The 22,388-nt window shown below is 51.1% G+C and overlaps 1 protein-coding gene across 6 annotated transcripts in view; it reads right to left on the bottom strand.

Annotated features, from left to right (window-relative positions):
• COL15A1 (collagen type XV alpha 1 chain) overlaps positions 1–22,388 on the bottom strand; it is a 116,109-nt gene that overhangs the window by 34,249 nt on the left and 59,472 nt on the right. For 5 of the 6 annotated variants that reach the window (XM_036074151.2, XM_078061510.1, XM_078061511.1 and 2 more), the window contains exons 13-29: positions 21,861–21,953; positions 20,682–20,807; positions 20,045–20,107; positions 14,179–14,214; positions 13,643–13,783; positions 13,375–13,443; positions 12,571–12,606; positions 12,381–12,464; positions 10,982–11,047; positions 8,941–8,976; positions 6,969–7,031; positions 4,630–4,698; positions 4,485–4,520; positions 1,577–1,630; positions 1,416–1,475; positions 724–825; positions 31–99 (exon numbers count right to left, since the gene is read on the bottom strand). In XM_036074151.2, the coding sequence (XP_035930044.2) occupies positions 31–99; positions 724–825; positions 1,416–1,475; positions 1,577–1,630; positions 4,485–4,520; positions 4,630–4,698; positions 6,969–7,031; positions 8,941–8,976; positions 10,982–11,047; positions 12,381–12,464; positions 12,571–12,606; positions 13,375–13,443; positions 13,643–13,783; positions 14,179–14,214; positions 20,045–20,107; positions 20,682–20,807; positions 21,861–21,953 (1,203 nt within the window). The remainder of the gene's footprint in view (positions 1–30; positions 100–723; positions 826–1,415; positions 1,476–1,576; positions 1,631–4,484; positions 4,521–4,629; positions 4,699–6,968; positions 7,032–8,940; positions 8,977–10,981; positions 11,048–12,380; positions 12,465–12,570; positions 12,607–13,374; positions 13,444–13,642; positions 13,784–14,178; positions 14,215–20,044; positions 20,108–20,681; positions 20,808–21,860; positions 21,954–22,388) is intronic. The other variant, XM_036074150.2, reaches the window with a different exon arrangement.

Below are 22,388 nucleotides of genomic sequence, written 5' to 3'. Positions count from 1 at the left end.
GGTCTCCCTCCCCTGCCCCACCCAACTTACTCCTTTGATGTTAATCACAGCTCCAGGGGGTCCCGGGGGCCCTGGAGGACCAGGTAAGCCAGGTGGGCCCTGAGGGAGAAGAAAGGCCATGCCTGAGTTCAGGTTATTGCGAGTGCAGAGGCACTACAGGATATTTTCTCCAGGATTTGGGGACATGACGTGAAAAGAAGAGTCCTCTAAAGTCGACTAACTTCTCCCACAGGTAGGCCTGACACTTCTAGAGAGCACGACTGCACCCGGGACCCCCATGGCATCTTTATAGCAACCCATGGGGGAGGCAGCGGAGCAAACAGTCTCCCTGGTTTACAAATAGAGGCAGAGGCCCCGAGAGGGGAAGTGACCCGCTCAAGGCCACACAGTCGGAACTCAGATTCTGACTCCCAGAGCAGTGCTCGGCCAACGCAGAACCCACCACTTCTCCACCAGCACATCCCTAGTATGGAGGGGCAAGTGGGGTGGGGAGGCTCCTTCACCAGACTTGGTACCTGGGAGAGTGCCTCATAAATGCAAAAATAAATGCAAAACTCTTGCTCAATAGCAGAGCTATTTTCAAAGCCAGGTCAACCTGGCCTTAGTACCACACAATGTTCTCTTCTCCAAGCCTGGAGCTGAAGCAGGACCTCGCAGTAGGAGGGGTGAGGCTCTGACCACAGGCACGAGGAGTCTGGCCTGCTCAGAAGCCACACTCATTACCCTAAGTGAAGGCATGAGTGTCTGCTTTTCCGAGCAGCTGCAGCGGGCTTGACGAGTGTGAGCCAGTCCCCACAAGCTTCGGGAAAACTGCATTTCGGATTTCTGGACATACAAAGGAGAGACAGTGTGGCCCAAACGAAAGCAGACTTCGCAGAGAGTCTGGTACATAGTAGGTGCTCAATAAACATTCGCTTCCTTATTGTAGATCCTGGAACCTGCGGATGTCCCCAGTGTCTGCCATCTTGTGAGGCTCGGCCTAAGTAGCTGACCCACCTTTGAAATGCACTCACAACGCGTCCTGAGCCCCTAGGGATGTGCGAAATCCCTGGGACTGGGTACGGATGGAAGACGGGATATTACCCCAGGGCCAGAAGACTGGGATTTGAGACCAGATTTCCTGACTACACCCGGACTGCTTTCTCCCACCCTCCCTTTTGGGTCTGGACAAGGAAGCTTATGTTCCACTAAGGTGCTTTCAGTGACAGGGACCCTCCTGAGAGTGAGCTGGAGGACGGCGATGGGCTGGAGGATCTTTGGAAGTGGCAATGGAGGAAGGAGAAAAACATTCCTAAAGATGCTGTCTGCAAGCCCCACTCGCTGGACCTGGCACTCTCTCGGTCCTCCTCTGGGCACTGGACTCAGGGCTCTGTCCCCGGGGAGTGCGGGGTTGGGGCAGTGGTCATGTCACTCACCGGCATCATGATCCCTCGGTCTCCTTTGGCGCCCTTGAGGCCATTCAGTCCCGGGCGACCCTGAAACCCACATGTGATGCCTTAGTAAACCCACTGCCCAGCCACTAGCCCGGCCCACATGTCCACCCCTCACGTCCAGTCTGAGGAACACCAACACCTACAGGTCGTCCGGGAAGGCCAAACTCTCCTTTGTGTCCCGGCGGTCCTTTGGGGCCCTAGAGGCAAAACAATTACCAGATTAGAAAAGAACAGAAAGTCAAGGGCCAAGGCGATGGGAGACACTGGCCTGACTTCACGAGCAGGGGTGAGGATGAATCACTGAGGGGAGGAAGGAGGACAACAGGCAATTATGAAGTATCCACCTGCCTGCCACCTTGTCTCCCAACCCCTCTGCTCTTGGCTGGGACCACCTGTTCCACCCCTTACCTCCCCAGGCGCTCCTGCCGGCTCTGCCCCACCCCAGACTCCGGACCCCACCCTCTCAGTCAGGGCTAACAAAGGAGCAAGAGGTCAGTAGTTCAGGGCCTCAGCCCCCAGGTAGCAGGGTGCTGGGGTAGCTTAGAAGCTGGACCTTTGGGATGCCTGGGTGGCTCAGCTGGTTAAGCGTCTGCCTTTGGCTCCGGTCATGATCCCAGAGTCCTGACTGAGATCAAGTCCCGCATGGGGCTCCTTGCTCAGTGGGGAACCTGCTTCTCCCCCTGCCTGCCACTCCCCCTGCTTGTGCTCTCTCTTTCTCTGACAAATAAATAAATAAAAATCTTAAAAAAAAAAAAAAAGAAGCTGGACCTTTGCTCTAGGTCTTATGTCCCAGGACTCTCCCTGTCTCCAACTGGAATAATGCAGACCTGCCTCACCCCTCATGGCAGCCCAGCCCGAGAACCTGCTCCAGAATTGGGCTTCTGCCTTGCTCCTACCTGTCTCTCAGGACCAGAGTCTTGGTCTGGCACCCCACTTCTCCAGAGGAGTCCTTGACCTGTGGACCCTTATTCATCCCAATGGTGGCTTTCTATGTCTTCATGCTTCTAGAAACACCGCCCTGTTCCAATCTCCTGCAGGAACCCTCACGCCTTCTGGCATCTGAGATACATACAATGCACACGATCTCTTCCCAGAAAAGTTCTCCCTCCAGTCTGCACGCTCCTACTTCTGTAGCTGGGTCTGCCCTGTCTCCCAAGGGAATGACTAGTTTAAGCCAAGTCCTTCATCCTGCTGCATTAACATACATGGCCATGCCCTGGAAAATGGCAAATAAAGCTGAGTGGAAACAGGCTCTGTACATAAAAGACCCAGCCCACATTACTCCTAATGCAAGAAAAGCAAGAACAGAAGGAATCACAGGACACGGGCCACTTGGTGGTATGTTCAGTGCAGAGCTTCTCAAACATTAGTGTGTATGGGCATCACCTGGGATCTTGTCACAATGCAAACCCAGGGTGGGGCCTAAGGCTCTGCAGTTCTGACAAGCTCCCAGGTGATGCTGATGCTGCTGATCCACGAGCCACGAGTAACATGGCTCTAGGGAATTTGTAAAGGAAGTGTAGGCTGTACTGGTCAGGAGGGCCACAGCTGCCCTATATGGCACCTTTATGCAAATTAGGAGCAGGTGCTCCCTTACTGTCTGTACCTGGCAAGCTGGGCACACACTGGGCTTCAGCAGGAACGACTGAAGTGGCCATCTGCAGCAGCCTGCTGGCCACCATTGCTAACTACCGCTACTTCCCATGGGACTGGATGCTAGTGATTAACCAGTGGTTAACACAATACTCCCCCAGTCTGCCTTAACCCACAGTTTCTCCCCTGCAGGCCATCCATTCTGCCTGACATAGAGGACCAAAGGCCTCAGAAGGTCCTTTGAAGGATGCACCTTGGAGGTTATGGGCCATTCATTCACCAAAGACATGTATACATCTGTGAGGTCCTTTCTCCCCAGGCCTGGGGTCCGGCTTCAACCAAACAAACCCTGTGTGCAAATCTCCAGGCCAAAATGCTTCCAAAGAAATGTTTCCTGGAGGCAGTCGGAAAACCCTGGACACAGAGTCTGACAGGCTTGGTTAAATCCCCAGTGCACCACTTACAAGCTGTGTGACAATGGGCAAGCTCCTCACTCTCTTTGACCTTGGTGTCCTGGTCTCTAAAATGGGGATTCTGATATTCACCTCTCAGAGTGCTAAGGATGAAATGAGATGGCGTGAGGTATCAGTGCGTCTGAGACACAGTGGGTGTCCTACACCTGAATTTTCTTGTTCTTTGTCGGGGCGGGGGGACAACAAGACAAGAGAGGTTTATAGTTCATTCTGGAGAGAACTGGTAGCTTACAAAACCATTCAGCAGCCCAACTGGGTTACAGATTCCTAGAGCAAGTAAGGTGAGAAGGGCCCTATGATATCATCTAGTACTAATTCAATACCTTCACCTTACAGAAGCCCAGACAGAAGTAGACTCGCTCAAGGCCTCATGACAAAGGAGCCGAAAAAGTAGAGAGACTCTCCGGGACTCTTCCGAGGGGCTCCCGGGGCAATGGGTCCTCAGCTGGCAAGCACGGGCAAGCGCGGGGTACCTGGGCACGTGCAGCACCATCCGGGGCTCCTCGCCTTCCTGGGCACACAGCTCAACCACACATTTGCGCGTTCCCCCCCCATCCTCCCCCCTGTGGCATCTGAGTTCTTTCTGGCCCGTAGAATGTGCTAAAGGTAATGTTCATCATCTTCCATGACCTCTTCCCCCCCACCCTGCCCCAGCCTCAGCCTGCCCGCTGGAAGATGCCAGTGTGGCCTCGAAGCCACCAGATGGAGTCACAGGACGGAAGCATCCTGGGTTCCTGAGTCACTGCTGGGAGGGGAGATGCCCGCCGAGGAACCACCACCGTGGGCTTGCGGGACTGAGAAACAAGCTGCTTCTCTGTTAAGCCAGTGAGACTTTTACTTCATTACAATCAGCCTACCCTAATCCACACGCATCTTGCCACATCCTTTCTATTTTCACAACCGGGACAACTCAGTCTAACGGAGCCAAAGTATGATAAACCCTTCAGTCCCCGGCCAGACCCGGCTGAGAGATGCTCTGGCTTACCATTGGTCCCGGGGCTCCGTGCACTCCAGGTTCACCCTAAAGCAGGGAGACAGAACTTGTCATTCAGAGGGACACAGCCTGCGGCAGGAACAAACATGGGATGGTGACGCAGATGTGTGCCTTCAGGGTCTGGTGACATGATTACCTTTTTCCCCTGCAGCCGTTCCAGAGGAATGTCCCCTGTCAGGATGGCACCTGGCTCTCCCTTCTCGCCCTGCAATTCAGAGAACCTTTCGATGAAGTGGGGGCCCGTCCTCACTGCCTCATCTGGAGCCTCCCTCGGCCCCCGCAGTCCTGCAGCCCCGCCCCCGCCCCTCCAGCCCCATCCTCTGTCACTGGAGAGAGAACTGCAGCAGCCTCCTTGGGGGGTGCCCTCTGGGTCATCCCCTCCATACACCACAGGACCAGGCAGGGGTCCTGCAAGCCCCCCCCCCCCAGGGCTCCTGCTGCTGACAGATCTGCATCCTCACCCCCTACCCTCCAGGAGCCAGCCTGACGAGGCCCTCCCCACCTCTTGCTACACGGCACCCCTCTGAGAACCTCTGGCTCCTAATTTATTTGGTGGCTGGCTTTCCTAACAATCCTTATTCTTGTTAAAACCTCTGCAACTGGTAAAGAGACAAAGGTATGAACACCAGAAGCCTCTCTCAACACAGAGGCCTTGTGTCTCCATGTGGAACTTTGTCCCCTAACTCCAGGATCCTGTGCAAGCCTGATCAGGGCAAAGTTATCTCAGATGCTGGGGAACTGGGGAGATGGTAGACTGGTGGCAAATCCTGCCCCCAATCCTGTCCTCAGCAGAGCCATCTACTTATCCCAGGAAGCTTCCAAGAAGGTATTTGTGCACAGAGAAGCCCAGGTGGAGGAACCCTCCGTATCATTCCGAGGCTCTGGCTCGGAACCTCAGCGCTGGCCCCTGGGGGCTGGGCTGGGCTGGGCCCCGCTGAAGTCTCCCTTCCACGGGGCCAGAAGCAGCCGGGACAGCGTCTTCCGTCTGTCCCCCTAAGGCCGCACCTCATATTCGGACCTTACCGCTCCGCTGGTGAGGGACGGCAGTCCTGAGCACGGCCGCAGCGAGAAGGACAAGCACAAAAGCGTTAGACGCAGAGCAAGAGAAAGTGTGTTTGCCGTGAGGGCTGGAGCATAGCTGGCTGGGCGCGCATCCCAGTTTTCAAGATGGCAGGAGGTTAGGACGATGGCATGTAGGTCTCGCTAGAAACTGTGTTTAAGGCAAGAACCACTCTTGCTTGACCAGGCCTCCTCCCAAGCCAGAGCAGCTGCTTGCCAAAGGCCCAAGGCAGCCAGAAGCATCCCAAGACATCACCCCATGTGGCGCCAAACTTAGACCCCCAGCACACTGCACCCCTCCCCCCAAGACTGTGGTCCAACACACGCTGGAGCCTCTGTTGGGGGGCCAGGGTGAAATGGTGGGGGAGGAGAAAAGAGAGAAGCTTAATGCTCCCTCCTCTTGAAGACACACCCACCCTCCGAGACTCTCAAGGCAGGCTCCGGGGCCGCTCCTACTGGCTCCCACAGACCTCCAGCACAGCAGTGGCCATACTTCCTGTTGGCTAATTGCACGTCTGCTCCTCCTATGTTACTTCTATGTCCCTAGTGCCTACTCTGGGAAACTGGCTGGCACACCCCAGGGAACGGATATACGACGGATGAGTACACAAAGGGACAGATGAATTAATGACCCAGTCCCCAGTCATTGCAATCTGTGTAAGGATGTCACTCTCCGCCTTATCTATAAAAACCAACTGGGGAGTTAATTCTAAGAGGCAAATGTGGAAGGGTATAAAGGTCCGTTCAGTGTCCTGGGAGCTCCAAGGACATGCTTTGCATGCTAAGTATTTATTCCAAAGCTTTTGGACCAAGACTGCCATCCAAATGCAGAATGCCCAGCTTATAATTTCTAAATATTAGCATTCATTGTACTTATTAATTATATATTCTTTCATCCAATAAATGCCTTGGGTGCGATCTGTGTACGAGGACCTATGCTAAGCACTGGAAGTATAGAAAAGAAATTGGCATGTGGCCTGCCCTCGGGGAACGCACACTCTAACGGGGGTGCCCAACAGGTGGTTAGACAAAGCACAGCTCATGTCACAACAACATTCAAGGCACATTGAGTTCTTTTCCAAAACTGTGATGAGAATCAATTTCTCCACCCATGGCCCACCTACATCTTGGAGGACCATGGAAATTAGAAAAGTTAATAGCTGGGGAGTGACTGCTAATAACTATGGAGTTTCTTCTTGGCATGAAAATGTCCAAGAATTCGGTAGTGGTGATGGTTGCACAACCTTGTGAATATACTAAAAGTCACTGGACTTTACAATCCTTTAAGGAGTGGATTTTGTGGTATATGAATTATAGCTCAGAAATTTTTAAAAAGTTAACTGCTGCTTTCAGCCAACTGGAAATTCTTAGCAAATTCTGGAGCATGATCTCACTCAATACCTGGCTCCCTCTTACCTGTTCTCCTTTCAGTCCTGGAAATCCAGGCACACCAGTGTCACCTTTTGGTCCTCGAGGGCCCTGGAAGGAATCATCAGGTTTTTTTGTGACTTGTTAAGATGAAAATGTCTTAACCAAATGGAAGTATTTTTTTTTTCAAAAAGTACAAGGATAGAGAGTGTCATTCCACCGGTGGGAGGAAGTGACCATGAGCCATGAAGTTGTGGTCTGGTGGAAAGTAGACAACACTGAGTGTGAGCAGGCCTGGGGCTTCCTCCGACAGGCACTGCTGAAACAGCCTGGTCCTGCTGCCTCTGCTGGCCCCGTGGGTCCTTCCAGGCCATCCTGCAGCCGGCCTCCACCCACCATCCACCTTCCGTAACCCCTACTTCTTCTCTGGCTCCCTACCATTTATGGGACAGGATCCAAACATCCCAGCCTGACACCCAAACCCAGCCCAGCCAGCCTCAGCACCTCATCCCCTGCTCCCTGTCACCCCACCAGGTGCCTTCCCCTCTGCGCCTCCACCCATGCCCTTCCCCCTGCAGGAACGCCCATCCGCCCCTCTACAGAGCCAAGTTCTGCACACCCAGCCAGAGGTGACCTCTTCTCAACTCCAACAGACACTGAATACCTGTGACGATGACTCATAGCCAGATGTCTGCCCCAAAAAGGCTTACACGCTTTACTGCCATGGAGCTTTGCACTAGGCCTGTCCTCTCTGCTGGGTTAAAGGGTGAGTTACCCACAAGAGCGGTGGCTTTCAAATATTTGTTATTATTATTTGTTAGCAATGAAGCTCTTTTCTTTCCTTTTTTCAAACAAGACTTCAGTGAAAACCCAATATATAAAATATGTCAAATGGAGCTTTTTTATTGGAGGTCAGGGGACCGGAACCTGCCTTTGTGGCCCCCTCTTTACTCCCTAAAAGTAGCCCTGGAGACTGCCTCAGGAACACAGAACTACTCATCTAGAGGAAAACGTATTCTGGAACATGCCACCAGTTAGCAGCCAAGCCAGGGCCAGAGCTCAGAGGTGTGGCCTCTTCTTTCCCTAACGAAGAGGCGTCCTCCACGGCTGCCACTCTCTCTCATGTGTCTAAGGTCTAGTTCATACGTATTTTCAGTGTCATCATCGGATATGTTCCTTTTACAAAATGTAAAAAGTTCAGAAAAGTAGAAAGAAATAGAAAAAAAAATCGCTTATAATTCCACCATCAAGAATAAATTTATGCCGCAGTTTTGATAAATTTCCTTCATTTATCCGGAGACAGTGCATAGGCCTGTCGGCATTGGGACCTTTCGGAGCTGTAGTGTCTTGGAGAAATCATGTAGATTTCACTCTGGAGCCTTGAGCTTCAGCACATGCTCAACATTTTAGATAGAACTGATTACTTTCTCCACAGAAATGCATATGCACCTTCCACGGTGGAAACCCCAATAGTGTGCAGACTATGGATTGTTGGACTTCTAGTCTGTGATTCTCCTTCCCCCATCCTCCATCGCTACCATCTTCTCACTTCAGGAAACCGATCTGCTGGGATTGTATCGACCGTATCTATCTATCTGTCTATCTATCTATCTATCTATCTATCTATCTATCTATCTATCTATCTATCTTAGACCGAAATGCTTGACTCATCCACTTGCGTTCATAGAAAGCCAATCACTGGCTCTGGCTTCTGCTGGTACTGTGGGAGAAAGAGATAAGACCCAACCTCCACAAGCTGTTCACAGTAAAATCGAGAAAAAAAGACAAGGACACAAATAACTGTTATTCAGGGCAGAAAAGAATCACAGCAGAGCTGAAAATAAAGCCTATGGGACTCAGAGGAGGAAAGGATCACTCCAGGTGGAGGTCAACAAGGACAGGTTACATGCACAAGATGGCATCAGAGCTTGGTCATGCAGAAAGGGAATGGCATTCCAGGTGGAAGGAACAGAATGAACACAGATCCAGGGCACAGAGGGAAAAGGTCTATTATACTTACTGGAAATCCTGGCAGCCCAGGTATGCCCTCCGGACCCTGTGACATACCAAAAACCAAGCAGGCGGGTTAGGGATAGCATTTCCAGAGCCAGCAGGAACACTGTGCCTCAGGGGCCCACCCCTCCCAGAACCTCCCAAAGGCCCAAGCATGTTCCTGCGGAGGTGGGGGAGGTGGGGGGATCTCATGATCCGTTTGTAGAGGAGGATGCCGAGGCCCGGGAGGGGAAGGAAACGTGCAGAGTCATACGGCTAGTTAGTGACAGAGCCAGAAATTGTGCCCAGGAGCCCAGAGGCCCCACTCCCACCCCACCCCCAGGCAGGACTCTGCATTTGAAGTGGCTGACTCCTGCTCTGTGAAATCACTCAGTGTCAACCTCGACACATGTTCTTGGAGAATAACACCCTCATTTCTGAGGAGTGGGCCCAAAGAGTGCACTGAGGTATTTGGGAGTGGGAGTGGGGGCGTGCTGGTGACACTCAGTTCTTCTCCCTCAGAGAAGAATATACAGAGAGTCTGTGGTTCCCTCCCACATTGGCCAGGGCTCTGCCTGCTGGCTCAGGTACCCACATACTCATTAAATGTCTGTGAGTTTGGCAGAATACATGAAGAGAGACAACTGGATAGCAACACATTTCTCAATACCCTATCTATACAGTGGGGTGGAAAAGCATGAGGGTGCTGGCCAGGACTTGAGTCCCTTCAGGGAGGGAAGGGCCTCTGAGTAGGAAAATCCTGGCCCTTCATTAGCACTGAAAAAGACCCTTGAGGGCCTGGATTTGCTAAGGGGAGGACAGGGATTGGTGGGGAAGGTGGATTCTAGAGGTGGGGAGAGGGAGAAGAGGCGGAGGCAGACAAGGCCCAGGGACTCTTAGAACAGAGAGGCCAAATCTTTGATTTGAGCCTGTACGTTGCTTTAGTAATAACCCACCTAATACCCTAAACCTATAATAGTTTGGGAAATACCAAGACCCCCTGTGAGATGACTTTTGCTTGACAGCTGGTTTGCTTTAGGGGTTGATTACTGGGGTGTTTTGAGTGATTTTCCAGAAATCAAGGAAAGGGAGCCCCAGTAGATGTAATGCAAAAGAGACAGTGGAAGGACCCACCAACAGAGGTCACCCAGCAGGAAAGACTGGCTCTAGAAGCCTAGATATCTGCAGAAGCCTCGGGGAGAGCACCAAGGTCCCCCAGGACATGGGTGGTGGGGGTTCAGGCCAACCTCAGTGGGGACTGCAGGGGTGGGTGACCCCTGAAGACGTCTGGGCTGCCCAGCTGTGGAAGCGTAAGCCTCAGTCTCCATGTGGGCTTACAAAGAGTGTGCCATTTGCAAAGCAGGTCCACATGCACCAACCTCTCACGAGCTGCCCCAGAGCTGGGGAGGCATTATCAGAGAACAGGCTCAGAGGCTCAGGGGGTGTGTGGCAGACGGGCTGGAACCCCAAGGCTCCTCAGAACTCTTTCCTCTCTCCCCAGCTGTCACCAGCAGATGCTGGGAGGTGCAATGGGGATGTACGGCACAGACTGCAGGAAGAAGCTTCCTTCCTCTTAGGTCCTGTTGTGCCATAGACCAACTCTGTGCACTCACAGAGATACTGTAGCTTCACTGAGTGTTCCTGATCCCTAACAGGGGGCTAGAAAGACTGAAGCAAGTCATGTTCTCTCCTTGTGCACTGGTTTTCCCATTAGCACAAGGTTAGGTCTCTTTAGGCTCTTCCCGTTCTATGAAATGAGATCATGTTAAGAAAAGCAGGCCAAAGCCGTCACATGGACATCAATGGGTTTGTTACTTATGATCCTCTGATTTCCATGACACATACTTCTGATACATGAGACTGGAAGCTTCCACTGCATTGGACAAAACTCCCCGATCAAATTAATGTAATAGCAACTTCTCAGAAATGCAAAGTTCTTTTTCCATTCTATTCTGATATATTCTAGCTCCAGTGCTTCAGGAGCTAAAAGGGCTCCAAACCGACCCAACTTCATTTCCACAGGGGCATCTGGGTAGGACCCTCGCTCTAGGGCAGCTATGGATACGCACCGGAGGCCCAGTGAGCTCAGGGATGTCCGAGAGATTCACGAACCCATGGGTGACGTTGCTCAAGGACTGAAGAGAAAGAAAACAGACAATGAGACAGAGGGCGGCACATGTCCCCCCTGCTCCTGGCAGTGGAGGCTGTAACTGAAGTCACCGCAGCATGACAAAACCCAGGCGGACATGGTAACACCCTCAACTCACTGCCAACACATCCATCCCCTCCCCCACTTCTTATAAAACAGCCCTGAGCCGCTGTAGCACCTTCTTCTTTCAGTTAACCTTAAACTTGCACAATACGTGAATGCCTGCTCTTTTAAAATTTTAAACACCCGTCTATATTTTTAAGTGCGCGCACACACACACACACACACACACACACACACACAATCTCCACAGTAAGCTTACAGTGTTGGCAGTGTGTGTGTGTGTGTGTGTGTGTGTGCACGCGCATCTGTGCTTGTGTCCACGTGCCTGTTTTACATAAAAGGCATCAGGCTGTATTATTTTTCCACTTCCTTTCTCCAGCCCTATAGCATGGCCATCCTTCCACGTGGAACTGGCGGTATGGACATTTTTAGTTTTAAGGGATTGCTAAAGAGCTGTCTAAAGGGGCCGTACAATTTACACTGTCGCTAAAGCATATGAGATTAACTATTTCATCACACCCTTACCCATGCTTGATGTTTTTAATCCCCCTCCCTTTTTTTAAACTCTAGTCATCCTTTTTTCCTAGTTATTTGGGACTTTTTATCTTTCTGTCATCTACCAGTGTGACATCATTTGTCTCCAAAGGGCCACAGTTTTTCACCAGTGTGATGCCCTAACATGAAGGGGACCTTGCTCTGGTCTCAAGCACCTCCCAGCCTTCTCTACAAATTTCCATCACTCTCCACCCCCTCCACAGCCATCAGCTCCCTGTGCCTTGGACACACTCATGTTTTCTCTTCTGAGCTGTGGCTCAGGTGTGCCTGCCACCTGACTTCTGGAAGTGCCATCCTTCACACTTACCTGGTAAGATCCTTCTCAGCTCTCGAGTCTCCACTCAAAGGTACTTCCTCCAGAAAGTCTTCCTTAATTTCTCATATCCCAAAACATCTTCCTTACTTGTTCCCCCACTTATGTTCCTCTGCCTCTCTGTTACAGCTCTGTTATAGTCATTCCCTTGACTGCAAATGCTGCCAACCAGGGGAATGTTCTGGAAGCACCATGCGAGAGAGGTGGTACTGGGGTAGGAACAGACACGCAGGGCATGCTGGCAGGTGAAAACTCCAATGTCAGAACCCAGCTATGTGCCCTCTGTGTACCCACCAGCCCTGAAGGCCCTGAAGTTGTGGACAACCTTCTCTCTCCTTCAGCAGAGGCAGAAAATACATAGCCATACTCCAACCTGGATGATACTCACACTGGACAGGACCTCGATGCGACCAGGCGGCCCCCTGGGCCCAGGGGGTCCCATAATGCTGGCTCCATCCATGCCTCTGTCACCCTGGATACAACAGTGATAGTGGAAAAAAAATTCACTGTACATGAATAACGCTCCTAGAACCTGGTTGGAAATTTCCCCCACCCCCACCTCAGATCTGTAACCTCACCTTGGGTCCCTGGTCTCCTTTTTCTCCTTTGGGACCCTGGTAAAACAAACAAACATTCTTTGGTTTTCTTCTCTTCACTTTGCTTACTCCCCATCTATCCTCCCATCTTGCCATCTCTCCCGAAGCGCCCACATGGATTTTGCCCCCAGATAATAGGAGTAAAAGATGATGGGCAAATTCCCCTTCCAGAGTCAGAAAGAAGGAACACCCACAGAAGCTCTCTCCCAGCACAGGGTGCGTGTCCTCTTAACCCTGAATCTCAGAGCCCTCTGCATCTGGAGGATAGGGAAGGGTCTTATTTAACCACGGACGGGGCTATGCTGCTTGCCCCTATGAGGCTCTTTCTCCTGGACCGGTATGCTCAGCTCTGGGTCCCATCTGACAAAGATAATGAGATCGGTCCTCTCAAGAGCAGGAATCATTGCAGGAGAGGGACCACACCTCCCTGGGGCTCGATGCAGGGGGGAGGAGCACCTGTCAGGAGCGCAGAGTTCTGAAATGAGGAAAGGGTGAGTACTGAGGGGGCAGCAGGTAGGAGACAATGAAACAGAGATGCTTGATGGTAAGGGATGAGAGACAGAGAGGACTTTCAAGTTTTCCCCTACGGATGTCTTGTGCAAAATGTCTGTGCTGCTCCTCAAAGAAACAAGCTATAAAGAGCACTTGGTCTCCCCATGGCACAGCTGGAAGCTGAGGGCATGGAGAGGGAGAATTACTGAAAATAGCAGAGCCAGGATGGCACGCCCCCGCCTCCTCACTCCAGCATGCCAGTCCTCCAAATGAAGGCTTCCAAACTCAACATACACTCGGAGCCACTGGTCCGGAGATTCTGGGTTCGTGTAACAGCCTGATGCTTCCAGACCCTTCGGTATCCTGGAGAAGGGAGGAGAATGAGAATTTCATATCCAATTCCTGAGCACCTCCTGGTGCCAGGTGTGGAGCTGGGCCCTGGGGCTGGGCTCAGTGTGGGAGTCACCACCATCTCTGCCGTTGGACCAGTGTTCTGTTAGGTGGTTTTTCCAACAGTCCCCAGGGCACACTGTTCTTGAACCACAGAAAGGGGGGAAATTACCTCAAACCCAAGTCCCGTTGCACATCCAGGACCTGGGGGCCCTGGGGGTCCAGGAGGCCCCGGGGGTCCCCTGACCCCAGGAGAGCCAACTTGTCCATTTTTCCCTGGAGGTCCTGGTAAGCCTCTGTTGCCAGGGTCGCCCTGTAAGGAAGATGGCAGGTTTATTGTGTAGCCCTGGGTTCACTCGTGAAAGAAGTAACAAACATGCCTGAGTCCGAAAATCATTCTTTGAACTTAAGGAGGTTGATGGGTTCTCTGATGGGCACTGCTTCGAGTACAGAAACTGCTGTCTTGCTAGTGGACATTTCACTTGGAGACAAGCCGAAGCACCCTGTGTGGAGGGCAGGGGAGGTGAGCAGACACGGCAGGTTGTTCGGCCCTCCATCTCCAGCCACTCTGCTTTCCCAGAGCAGTTCCTGAGATCTGGCTCTCTCTGCTCCCTGACACGCAAAGGCTCAGCACTCCAGCCCAACAGTCCAATTATAGTAAACCCAGAGGAAGGAGAATGAGAAGAAAGCTTTTTCTTTTTCTTTTACCTTTTCACCGACTGAGCCATTAGGCCCTCTTGCGCCCTGTAAAAAACACACACACACAAAACAAAAAACACGAAAAAGGGCCAATTAATATACATCTCATTTGGTATAATCAAAAGAAAAGAAAATGCAGAATTATCAACTCTTAAGTAACAGGATCTTAAAATGGGCTTATGTCTCCAAGCCGAGTGCATTATAGTTGTCAGTTTTCTAGGCAAGTTACACTGAAAGCTTGAGATATCCATTTTTCAACTATTAGCTCATTACCTGGAGAAGTTGAAGATGAACCAGGAAGAGACTGTAGAGGAAAAATTCCCTTGGAGGATTGTCTGTGTCCTAGCCAGTCTCTTACCCCACCCTCCCATGATGCAAGTAAAGGGATATGTCCCCTACTTGAAGCCAAGAAAGGAGCTCCAAGAACTTGATATGTATTCCCTAGATTTTTAGAGATTTGTGGAATGATGACTGACTTCCTTCTGGATATATCTAAAGACCAAAAGCTGGCTGGGGTGGCCCCAGAATGGGGTTGGGGGGTATCGCTCTAAAGTAGGTTGCATGTCCATCCCCAATGGGGACCACAGTATAGGTTTAGATGGGGGGGGGGTTAGATGTGGATCCCGTAGAATAGAGCCAGCTGTGAGCTCTGAGCAGAGGGGAGGACCAGTGGGGGGCTGGTGGCCAGGAACGGTCAACCATAAGAGACATGGCCCTACATCAGGGGACTGTGGGTGGGGGGCCCGTAGTGGGAGAATCTCTCAGGATTCACAAAAGAAGGAGCCAGGAAAAGGTCCTGACACCTGATTGTGATGTACCCACCCTCTATGGCTGTGCCATTCTCCGCAATCCCCTCTTTCCCTGGGCTGGATCGCCCTTCTATATCAAATCCATAGAAAGGACAGAATGGATAGTTCCAAAATAATATGCTCAAAAGTAAGATGGCAAATGACACTGAACCTGAAAATAGTGAGGAACACCAAAGGGAAAACACAGGAAGCTGAAGCCAGAGGCTTCAGTAGTGGAGAGAAAGCACAGGGGAAAAAGTATCCTACAGAGTGGTGGGTGTGGCTCTGATGGGCGGAGAGGTTGAAATTCCGGAGCAGGAAGGCCAGCAAGCCCTGCCCATGCCCCCTCACCTCCCAGTGCCCACTCCGACAAGAACAATAAGCGTTGTTTCCTGGAGTCAGCGCATAGAGCAGAGCACTGAGAGGCGAGGGAAACCTGGGGAGGTCCAGGGGTACCCCAAACTCATAAGAGCAGTTGCTGAGGGGCCCTGCCTGATGGCACACCCCACTGTCCCTGTCTTCTCCCCGAAACCTGCAAGTCTCCAAAGTAGCTGCTGCCCAACTCCCAACAATCCGAACACAGAGAGGCAGAAAACAGACCGAAGAGAGGTTCCAATTTCAAAAGCAAACACACAAGCAAGAAACACCACACATCCGAGGGAAGGCAACACTGTGAAAGGGAGGCGGCAGTGCCAGCAACGGGGTGTCCGCCTGGGGGAGGAGCGGGAAAATCAGCTGCCAGTCGGGACTCTAAGTGCATACAATACGCATTCTCAGGCACAGAAGGGAGGGCGTTCCAGCCACGGAACATGGGCAAACCATCATGAAATGAGCACAGTGGCTATAGAAAAGCATCAACTGGAGATCTTGGAAATAAAAAGGAAGTGCTCTATAAGGGCTGAATCACAAGAGATGCACCTGAGGAGAGAATTACAGAACCAGGCTGCAGCACCCCACTGCCGCCCCCACCCCGGGACATTAGGGGGTGACGGGAGGGCAAGTGGTGCTGGGAGAAGGAAGTGGTGGTGGCCAGGCTCAGAGGCTTCTCTGCTGACCAGACTGACCGGAGAGAAACTACATGGGACTTTTCACCATGGGCAGAAACAAAAAGAATCGCGTTCCGGTTCCGCCGCCTAATCTGGAGGCTACAGTCTCTGCGCCTGCTTTTCTTGGGTGTGACCAGCCACGCAGTCCTCTGCAGCCTGTCGCCACCTGTCCTCGAAGGAAGTGCCAACCTTGTGCACCTTTCCAGCAACAAGTCACATTGCAGTCAGGGATATTGTGACATAGAAGTTAAATTAGCCTCCTCTCTTGACTTCTGGACTCTAACCTCTGAAAACCTTATTGTGTTGCCAGCTGAGCAGGTTAAAGAAAATTACATTTGGAAAGTGAAAAACAGTCTTTTATAAGTTACCTTTCCAGCTCTTCAAATCAAGAGTACATCTTGTAGCAGTTTCAAAGGAAGTTCTAGAAGGTATTTTGGACCTTGAGTTATTGGTCTCAGAAACAGATGCTTTTATCCAGCTTTGTACATGCAAAAAGGTAGTATTTGGACCCATTCCATTGGCTCACAGATTCGGTGGCCACCATTTTGGAATCTGAGCAGATTGGCCTGGGGCATGGAAGAGCTCATATTATTGGAATTTACATGAACAGGTACAGTGGAAACTGGAAACTCCAATTACAAGAGTCAGCAAAGACTCCCTGCTCCCAAAATGATGGGGTAGAGCTATACTTCATTGCTCAGTGTGAGACCTGAGTATCTTGGAATTCCAACCAGCCAAGCTGCGGGGTTGGAGAGGCCAGTTCCACAACGGAAATACTGCAAAAGACCAAGGTGCAGGAGTGCTACAAAATCATGCTTCAGAATTCATTAGAAATTTCTGCTCGTTATGGTAACTGGATTTGCAAAGGACTTTATTAGACTTCAGTGTACAGGAACATCAAAGAACCTAATAAATACATCAGTTTTTTTTCCTGTTGTGGTATCTGAGATGGCACAACTTACTGCCTCGTGCGTGTCTATCAGCTGAGCTCATGGTGTTTGTTATACGGATAACTTCAACTTGTTACAATTATAATTGACCATGGTCAATTTGGTTTGATGGAGGCCTGTAATCCTGATTTTGTACCAACGTCTGATGGTTAAAGAAGATATGGAATAGGAAATCGGGCCAATATCGGAACGTTCAAGTGAAATAAGCTGTTACCAGCTCCAAACCCATTACTGGATCTTTGTTAAGCACGGCTCACCACGTAGGTTTTTGGGGGGCACCCTGTTCTATGGTGTGTAAGATTTAGAGAATTGCTCAAAGCCCAAGTAGGGTTCAGTGGAGAAAGGGAAGCTGATGATGATTTATTTGCATTTCCCCTCATCTCACGGGCAAGACAGAATCTACTGTACGAGGCCCAGCAATGACATTTCAGCAGCTCAGTGAGATCACTTGAAGCCCGTTCCTGGGAGCTCAATGCCCCTCAGAAATTCTGGGCACTGAAGAAAACTTCAAAACACAAACTCTTTCCTGCCTGGCTGTCCCGGCACCTTTTGACACTGAAGAATACAGTGAATGATTCAAATTATAAAAGGAGGACAAGAGTGATGATCGCAAATGCTTCATGTGTGCTGAAGATCTGGGTGGCACAGTGTCCCGAACACAAAGCAGGAAGGGATTTTCCAGAGATACATCTCTAGTACGTTCCAGAAGCATTCTTTCCAGAAGCATTCTGTAGCTGAGAAAGCAGGCTACTCTTCGCCTGTTCCTTCATGGGCTAAAGATCTCAGAGCAGCTGCTCATCTTAATTAGGGGAAAATAAATTGAGGAGTATGCCTATCATCCAACTCAAAATAATCTATTTCATAAATTCTTAATGATCATCCACATTTCGATGACAGTCCCAATTTGAAAATAATGAATGTATAGGATAATATTTTTTTTTTGCCAGCCAAATAATTCTTTGGGAGAAAATTCTTTATTCTTTGGGGGAAAACTCCCCTTTAGACAACTGCCCAGACTGGTCTCCACACCCTGCAAGTGAGAAGAGAGGCTGCTTTCTGAGCAGCATGAGGAACAATCCCCCTACATGTGTCCACGCACTGCCTGGCAGGAAATGAGTCCCTTGTCACGGGAGGTGTGCAAGCTGAGGAACAGATACCATGGAGGGGAGACAAGGATCAAATGTGTCACTGGATCCTATGTTGTGTGACATCTCAGAGACTGCTCATTTTCTCTAGCACCTTTCTGTTATTTGACATCCATACTATGCTCCTTGGTTTATTTTTGTCTTTTAAGAAATTTTTTTTAGGTAAATGTTATCTGCAAGGTTTCCTTCAAGCTTTCTAGATGCAAATTTCCAAGTCCTTCTAGAGTCTGCTTTCACTTGACCAGAAAGCATCTTATGCACATGGTACAACAAATTCCGACTCATAGCAAATTTGGGGGAGAAAACTGTAATTTATCTCCAACCGTGATCCTGGGCGAGCCTGCTGCCCTGAGCATTGCAAACTGTGTCTGCCCCATGTCAGTGTGCGGATGTGGGCATGGGTATTTTTAAATACCAGACGAGCATGGGAGGGGTGTGTGGGGGCGGGTAGGGGAGAGCTGGTAAGAAGGACAGGGAAGAACAGTGTAGGTCTGTGATGTTTCCTGCAAAATCTAATTTCTTATGAAATAGTTGGTACATGTAAAATGAGTCCTATAAAGCTTGACAACTAGTTTCTTTCTTCTTTTTCTGAGAAATGAGCTTTCCACGAAAATCAACTTACTGTTTCAATTAAAATAAACACACTTGAGAGCTGATGGAAACTGGAAATTCAGTTCAGCGAAGATGGTGGTATCTGGGGAGTTAGTATTTTCCACGACTTCCTGCAGTGGAGTCCACAGGTCTTGCTCCCTATCCCAGCTGGGAGGGATCCTCCCTCCTCCAAACCCCAGTGAAACTCACCACTGCATCATTGCCAAGGAGGTTTACCTTTTTTTTTTTTTTTTTTTTTTTTTTTTTGGTGTTCCATGATTTGTTATTTGTGTATGTACCTTATCTTGATTGCTCTCCTTTGCAGAACATGGTTTATCTCATCAAAGAGGCTGGGAACCGCTGTAGGGGCAGGAACCCCGCCCCCACAGCACCATGTGGGGTTTGCAGACAGAGGACAACAAAGGCTTACAGAGAATGAAGAGAGTGAGGGAACGGCCGATTCGCTGATCAAACGTGCTAACGGAGGCCTGAGCCAGATTCTAAGGACACATAGACAGTACTAAAGCTGTTTGTCACAGATAAGCTAACATGGGCTCAGCAGAATCAATGCTGTGCTAATGGGAAGTACAGGAAGGAGGGCTGCTTTCTGCTCATAGGGAGTCTGAAAGGGCTTCTCAGAGGATATATCTGAACTGGCCCTTGGAGGATGAGGAAAGGGAAAGTCACCCGAGATGGCGGAAAGCATGTGCAAAGGCCAGGGGGTCATCCAGGAAGAGCACGCCCAGAGCCCTGCAGTAGGGCTGCTGGCTGACCCAGAAGCTGTGTGAGGGAGCTGCAGGAGACGGAGCTGGGAAGGCAGGTCTGGACTCCGTCAGCATTTGGTCCCACAGGCAGTGGCTAGCCTTGATACCCTCTCAGCAGAGACCAGCGGGAGCCTGCTGCAGGACGATGGACGGGTGGGGCAGGTGGGTGGAAGCTGGACTGTGGGTAGGGAGAAGGGGACACTGGCAAGAAGCCTGAGGCTGCCGTGCGGGTGAGGAGAGATGAACCTCAGATCAGGGCGGAGAGAGGCAAGGGATGTGGATGGCAGATGGGCCAGTCCTGGCAAGAGGTAGAGCACGGCAGGAAAGGGAGATGAAGGAGGGCTTAGAGAAGATTCTGCCGTTGAGTCCTCGTGACTGGGTAGATGGCAGCACCATTCACTGAAGCTGGAGATGCTGAGCTCAGATTTGGGCATCAAGAGCCCTGGGATGGAGACAACCAGCAGAGAGAGGATTTGGAGGGGATCAGAAAGGGCCATTCACCTAAGAGGCAAGGACGGGCCTAGAGGTCAGAGAGAGGCAGTGTGGGCCCAGTGGCCCCCATGTGTTGGACCCCTCCCACCCTGTCCATACCTTCTCTCCCTTCATCCCAGGAAGGCCGGAGGCTCCATCAGCTCCAGGCTGTCCCTCAGGGCCCTGGGAACATCAATGACAATCAGCCCACAACATCTCTGATAAGAATCAAGTATGAAGCCTTCCGAGAGAAGGAAGCCACGGCTGGGAGGACCAAGCAGGTGAGGTCAGTGGGTCCAGGAGCCTTGTATCAGTCTAGGCTGGAATGCCAGTCCCTGGCCCCAGCATGGCCACTGCTGACCATGCACCTGTGGATGAGCGTCCTTCACTCTGTGGGTGGCGTCTTCCTCTCTTGGGGGGAGCTGGGGGCAGGGTCGGACCAGGTGGTCTCTGGGGGCCTTGTGTTCCAGGCCCAGCACTTCGATGTCCTAGGATTCCAAGATTGCACATGAGTCTGCATCTCCTATCCTGACTAAGATAAAGCAGCAAAGCAGTGTGTAGGATGGTATATTTCTTGGTTTCTGCTTCTTATGAGTCTTAGCAATGGCTCAGCTGAGGACTTTTTGTTTACAAACATTAGCTAGCTGCTCACTCTCTGTCATGAACCTTCATGTTGGGGTCTGGTGTCTCTACGCCCCTCCCTGGCTAGAGGAAGCCTCATGGCCACAGAGAGGGGGAGACGACCCCAGTGGCTCACCGGGGGCCCAGGTTCACCAGCAGCTCCATCCTGTCCAGGCGATCCAGGGGGTCCCATGAAAACATCAGTTCCTGGTTTTCCTGGAATCCCAGGTGAGCCAGGTGGGCCCGGGGGGCCTGGGGGACCCTAAAAAACAGATACTCTGTTAAGAAACAGCGGGGGAGGGGATAAACATATACTCAGCATATATGTTCCGTCCATTCTCTCTGTTCCTCACACTAGCACTGCAAGTAGAGACTGGTGTTCGCACTTAGCCAATGGGGGAAACTGAGGCTCAATGAGATAATGTGACTTGGTCTGAGCTCACATACTCACAGCTAATTATTAGAAGAGCTAGGATTTGAACCCAGGTCTTTCTGAGCCCCTTGTATCAGGTTTTCTCCCTAGGTGTATGTATACGATAAAAATCCAATGAGAATTTTCAGAGGTGTCCTGACTAATTTAGTTTTCTGATTACCTGACAGAGTAGTCAAAAACTGCCTATTGCTAACCCTTATTAAAACTCTTTAGCCTCTGGCTGGGTTGGCTGATCCCACCAGCCTGCAAGACCCATGTGGCTCCCACTCTACTTATCCAGTGAGTCCAGAACCGTTCCGGCCCTATCCTGAGGAGTGGGCCGAGGGGCACCTGAGTGGAGTCTTCTGGGTGGGGATTCAGCACAGGGGTTCAGAGTGAGGTTGGGGGCCTCGGGACAAAGCCACCAGCTGCAGCTGGAGCAGGGAGGTGCTCCCCAGGAACCAGGAACCAGTGGGGGCCCTGCCTTGGGCAGGAGGCTGAGGGAGCAAGAGCAAAGAGGAAGAAGGGGTGGTTGAAGAGGTAGGAGGGGTTGCCTCAGGGTAGGGAGAATTTCCAGAAGGGTCTGGAAGCCAAAGTGTGAAATACTACCTCGAGAAGAGGCCCGTGGTTCTCTATAACGGGTAAAGGGGATGGGGGCAAAGCCAAGTAAGAAGTGAAGGTCATGGGCATACTTGCTGTGGGACAGTCCTGGATGCCAGGGAAAGGGGGCAAGTGGTGAAGTAGAGATCCTGAAGAGAAACTAAGGCTCATATTCACTTAAAACAGAACAAAACTGATCAAAGTGGAAAATGCCAAACATAGACACGTGGAGGGGAAAATATAATCCTCCCGATTACTGGGAAGGCAGTCCCAGACACCAGGTTGTTCCACCCTCACACTTACTCTTAACAGCTCCCCACCGCGCACCAGGTCACCAGAGCCAGAGCCGACGTCCGAGCCCCAGCCCAGGCCGGAGCCCTCGGCCTCAGCTCCCACCTGGAGAGAGAAGAAATTCCCACCGCTTGGTTTCACCTGCCACTCCCTAAGGACAGCCTTGTCACCAAAAGTCTTCCCTTACTCTGGAGCCCTATAACTGCTGCTGTCAACCTTCCTTCTGGTCTTTTCTCCTACTCCCCTCTACCCCTCTCCTCCTCCCTCACCATCTCTGGCTACACAGCCAATGGGCAGCTAGTCCTCAAACATACTGTACTCTTTCACATCTTCTCAGCCTCCCTTCCTGCCTTCCAAACCCCTACTCATCTTTCAAGGCCTAGTTCCACTGTCACCACCTCCAGGAAGCCCTCCCAGCCCATTTCCAGGTGGAGGTAGAATTCATTTCTCCCTACTCTGTTTTCTCACCAACTTCTGCTGAGGTCTCGATTTGGTGGTAGGACCACCTGACTTGAAGCTCAGTTGTGTGTATGTCCGTCA

This window comes from Halichoerus grypus, chromosome 14, assembly GCF_964656455.1.
Source record: "Halichoerus grypus chromosome 14, mHalGry1.hap1.1, whole genome shotgun sequence".
Taxonomy (NCBI): domain Eukaryota; kingdom Metazoa; phylum Chordata; class Mammalia; order Carnivora; family Phocidae; genus Halichoerus; species Halichoerus grypus.
The sequence above is the reverse complement of the archived record's forward strand: the minus strand, read 5'-3'. Positions and strand labels throughout refer to the sequence as shown.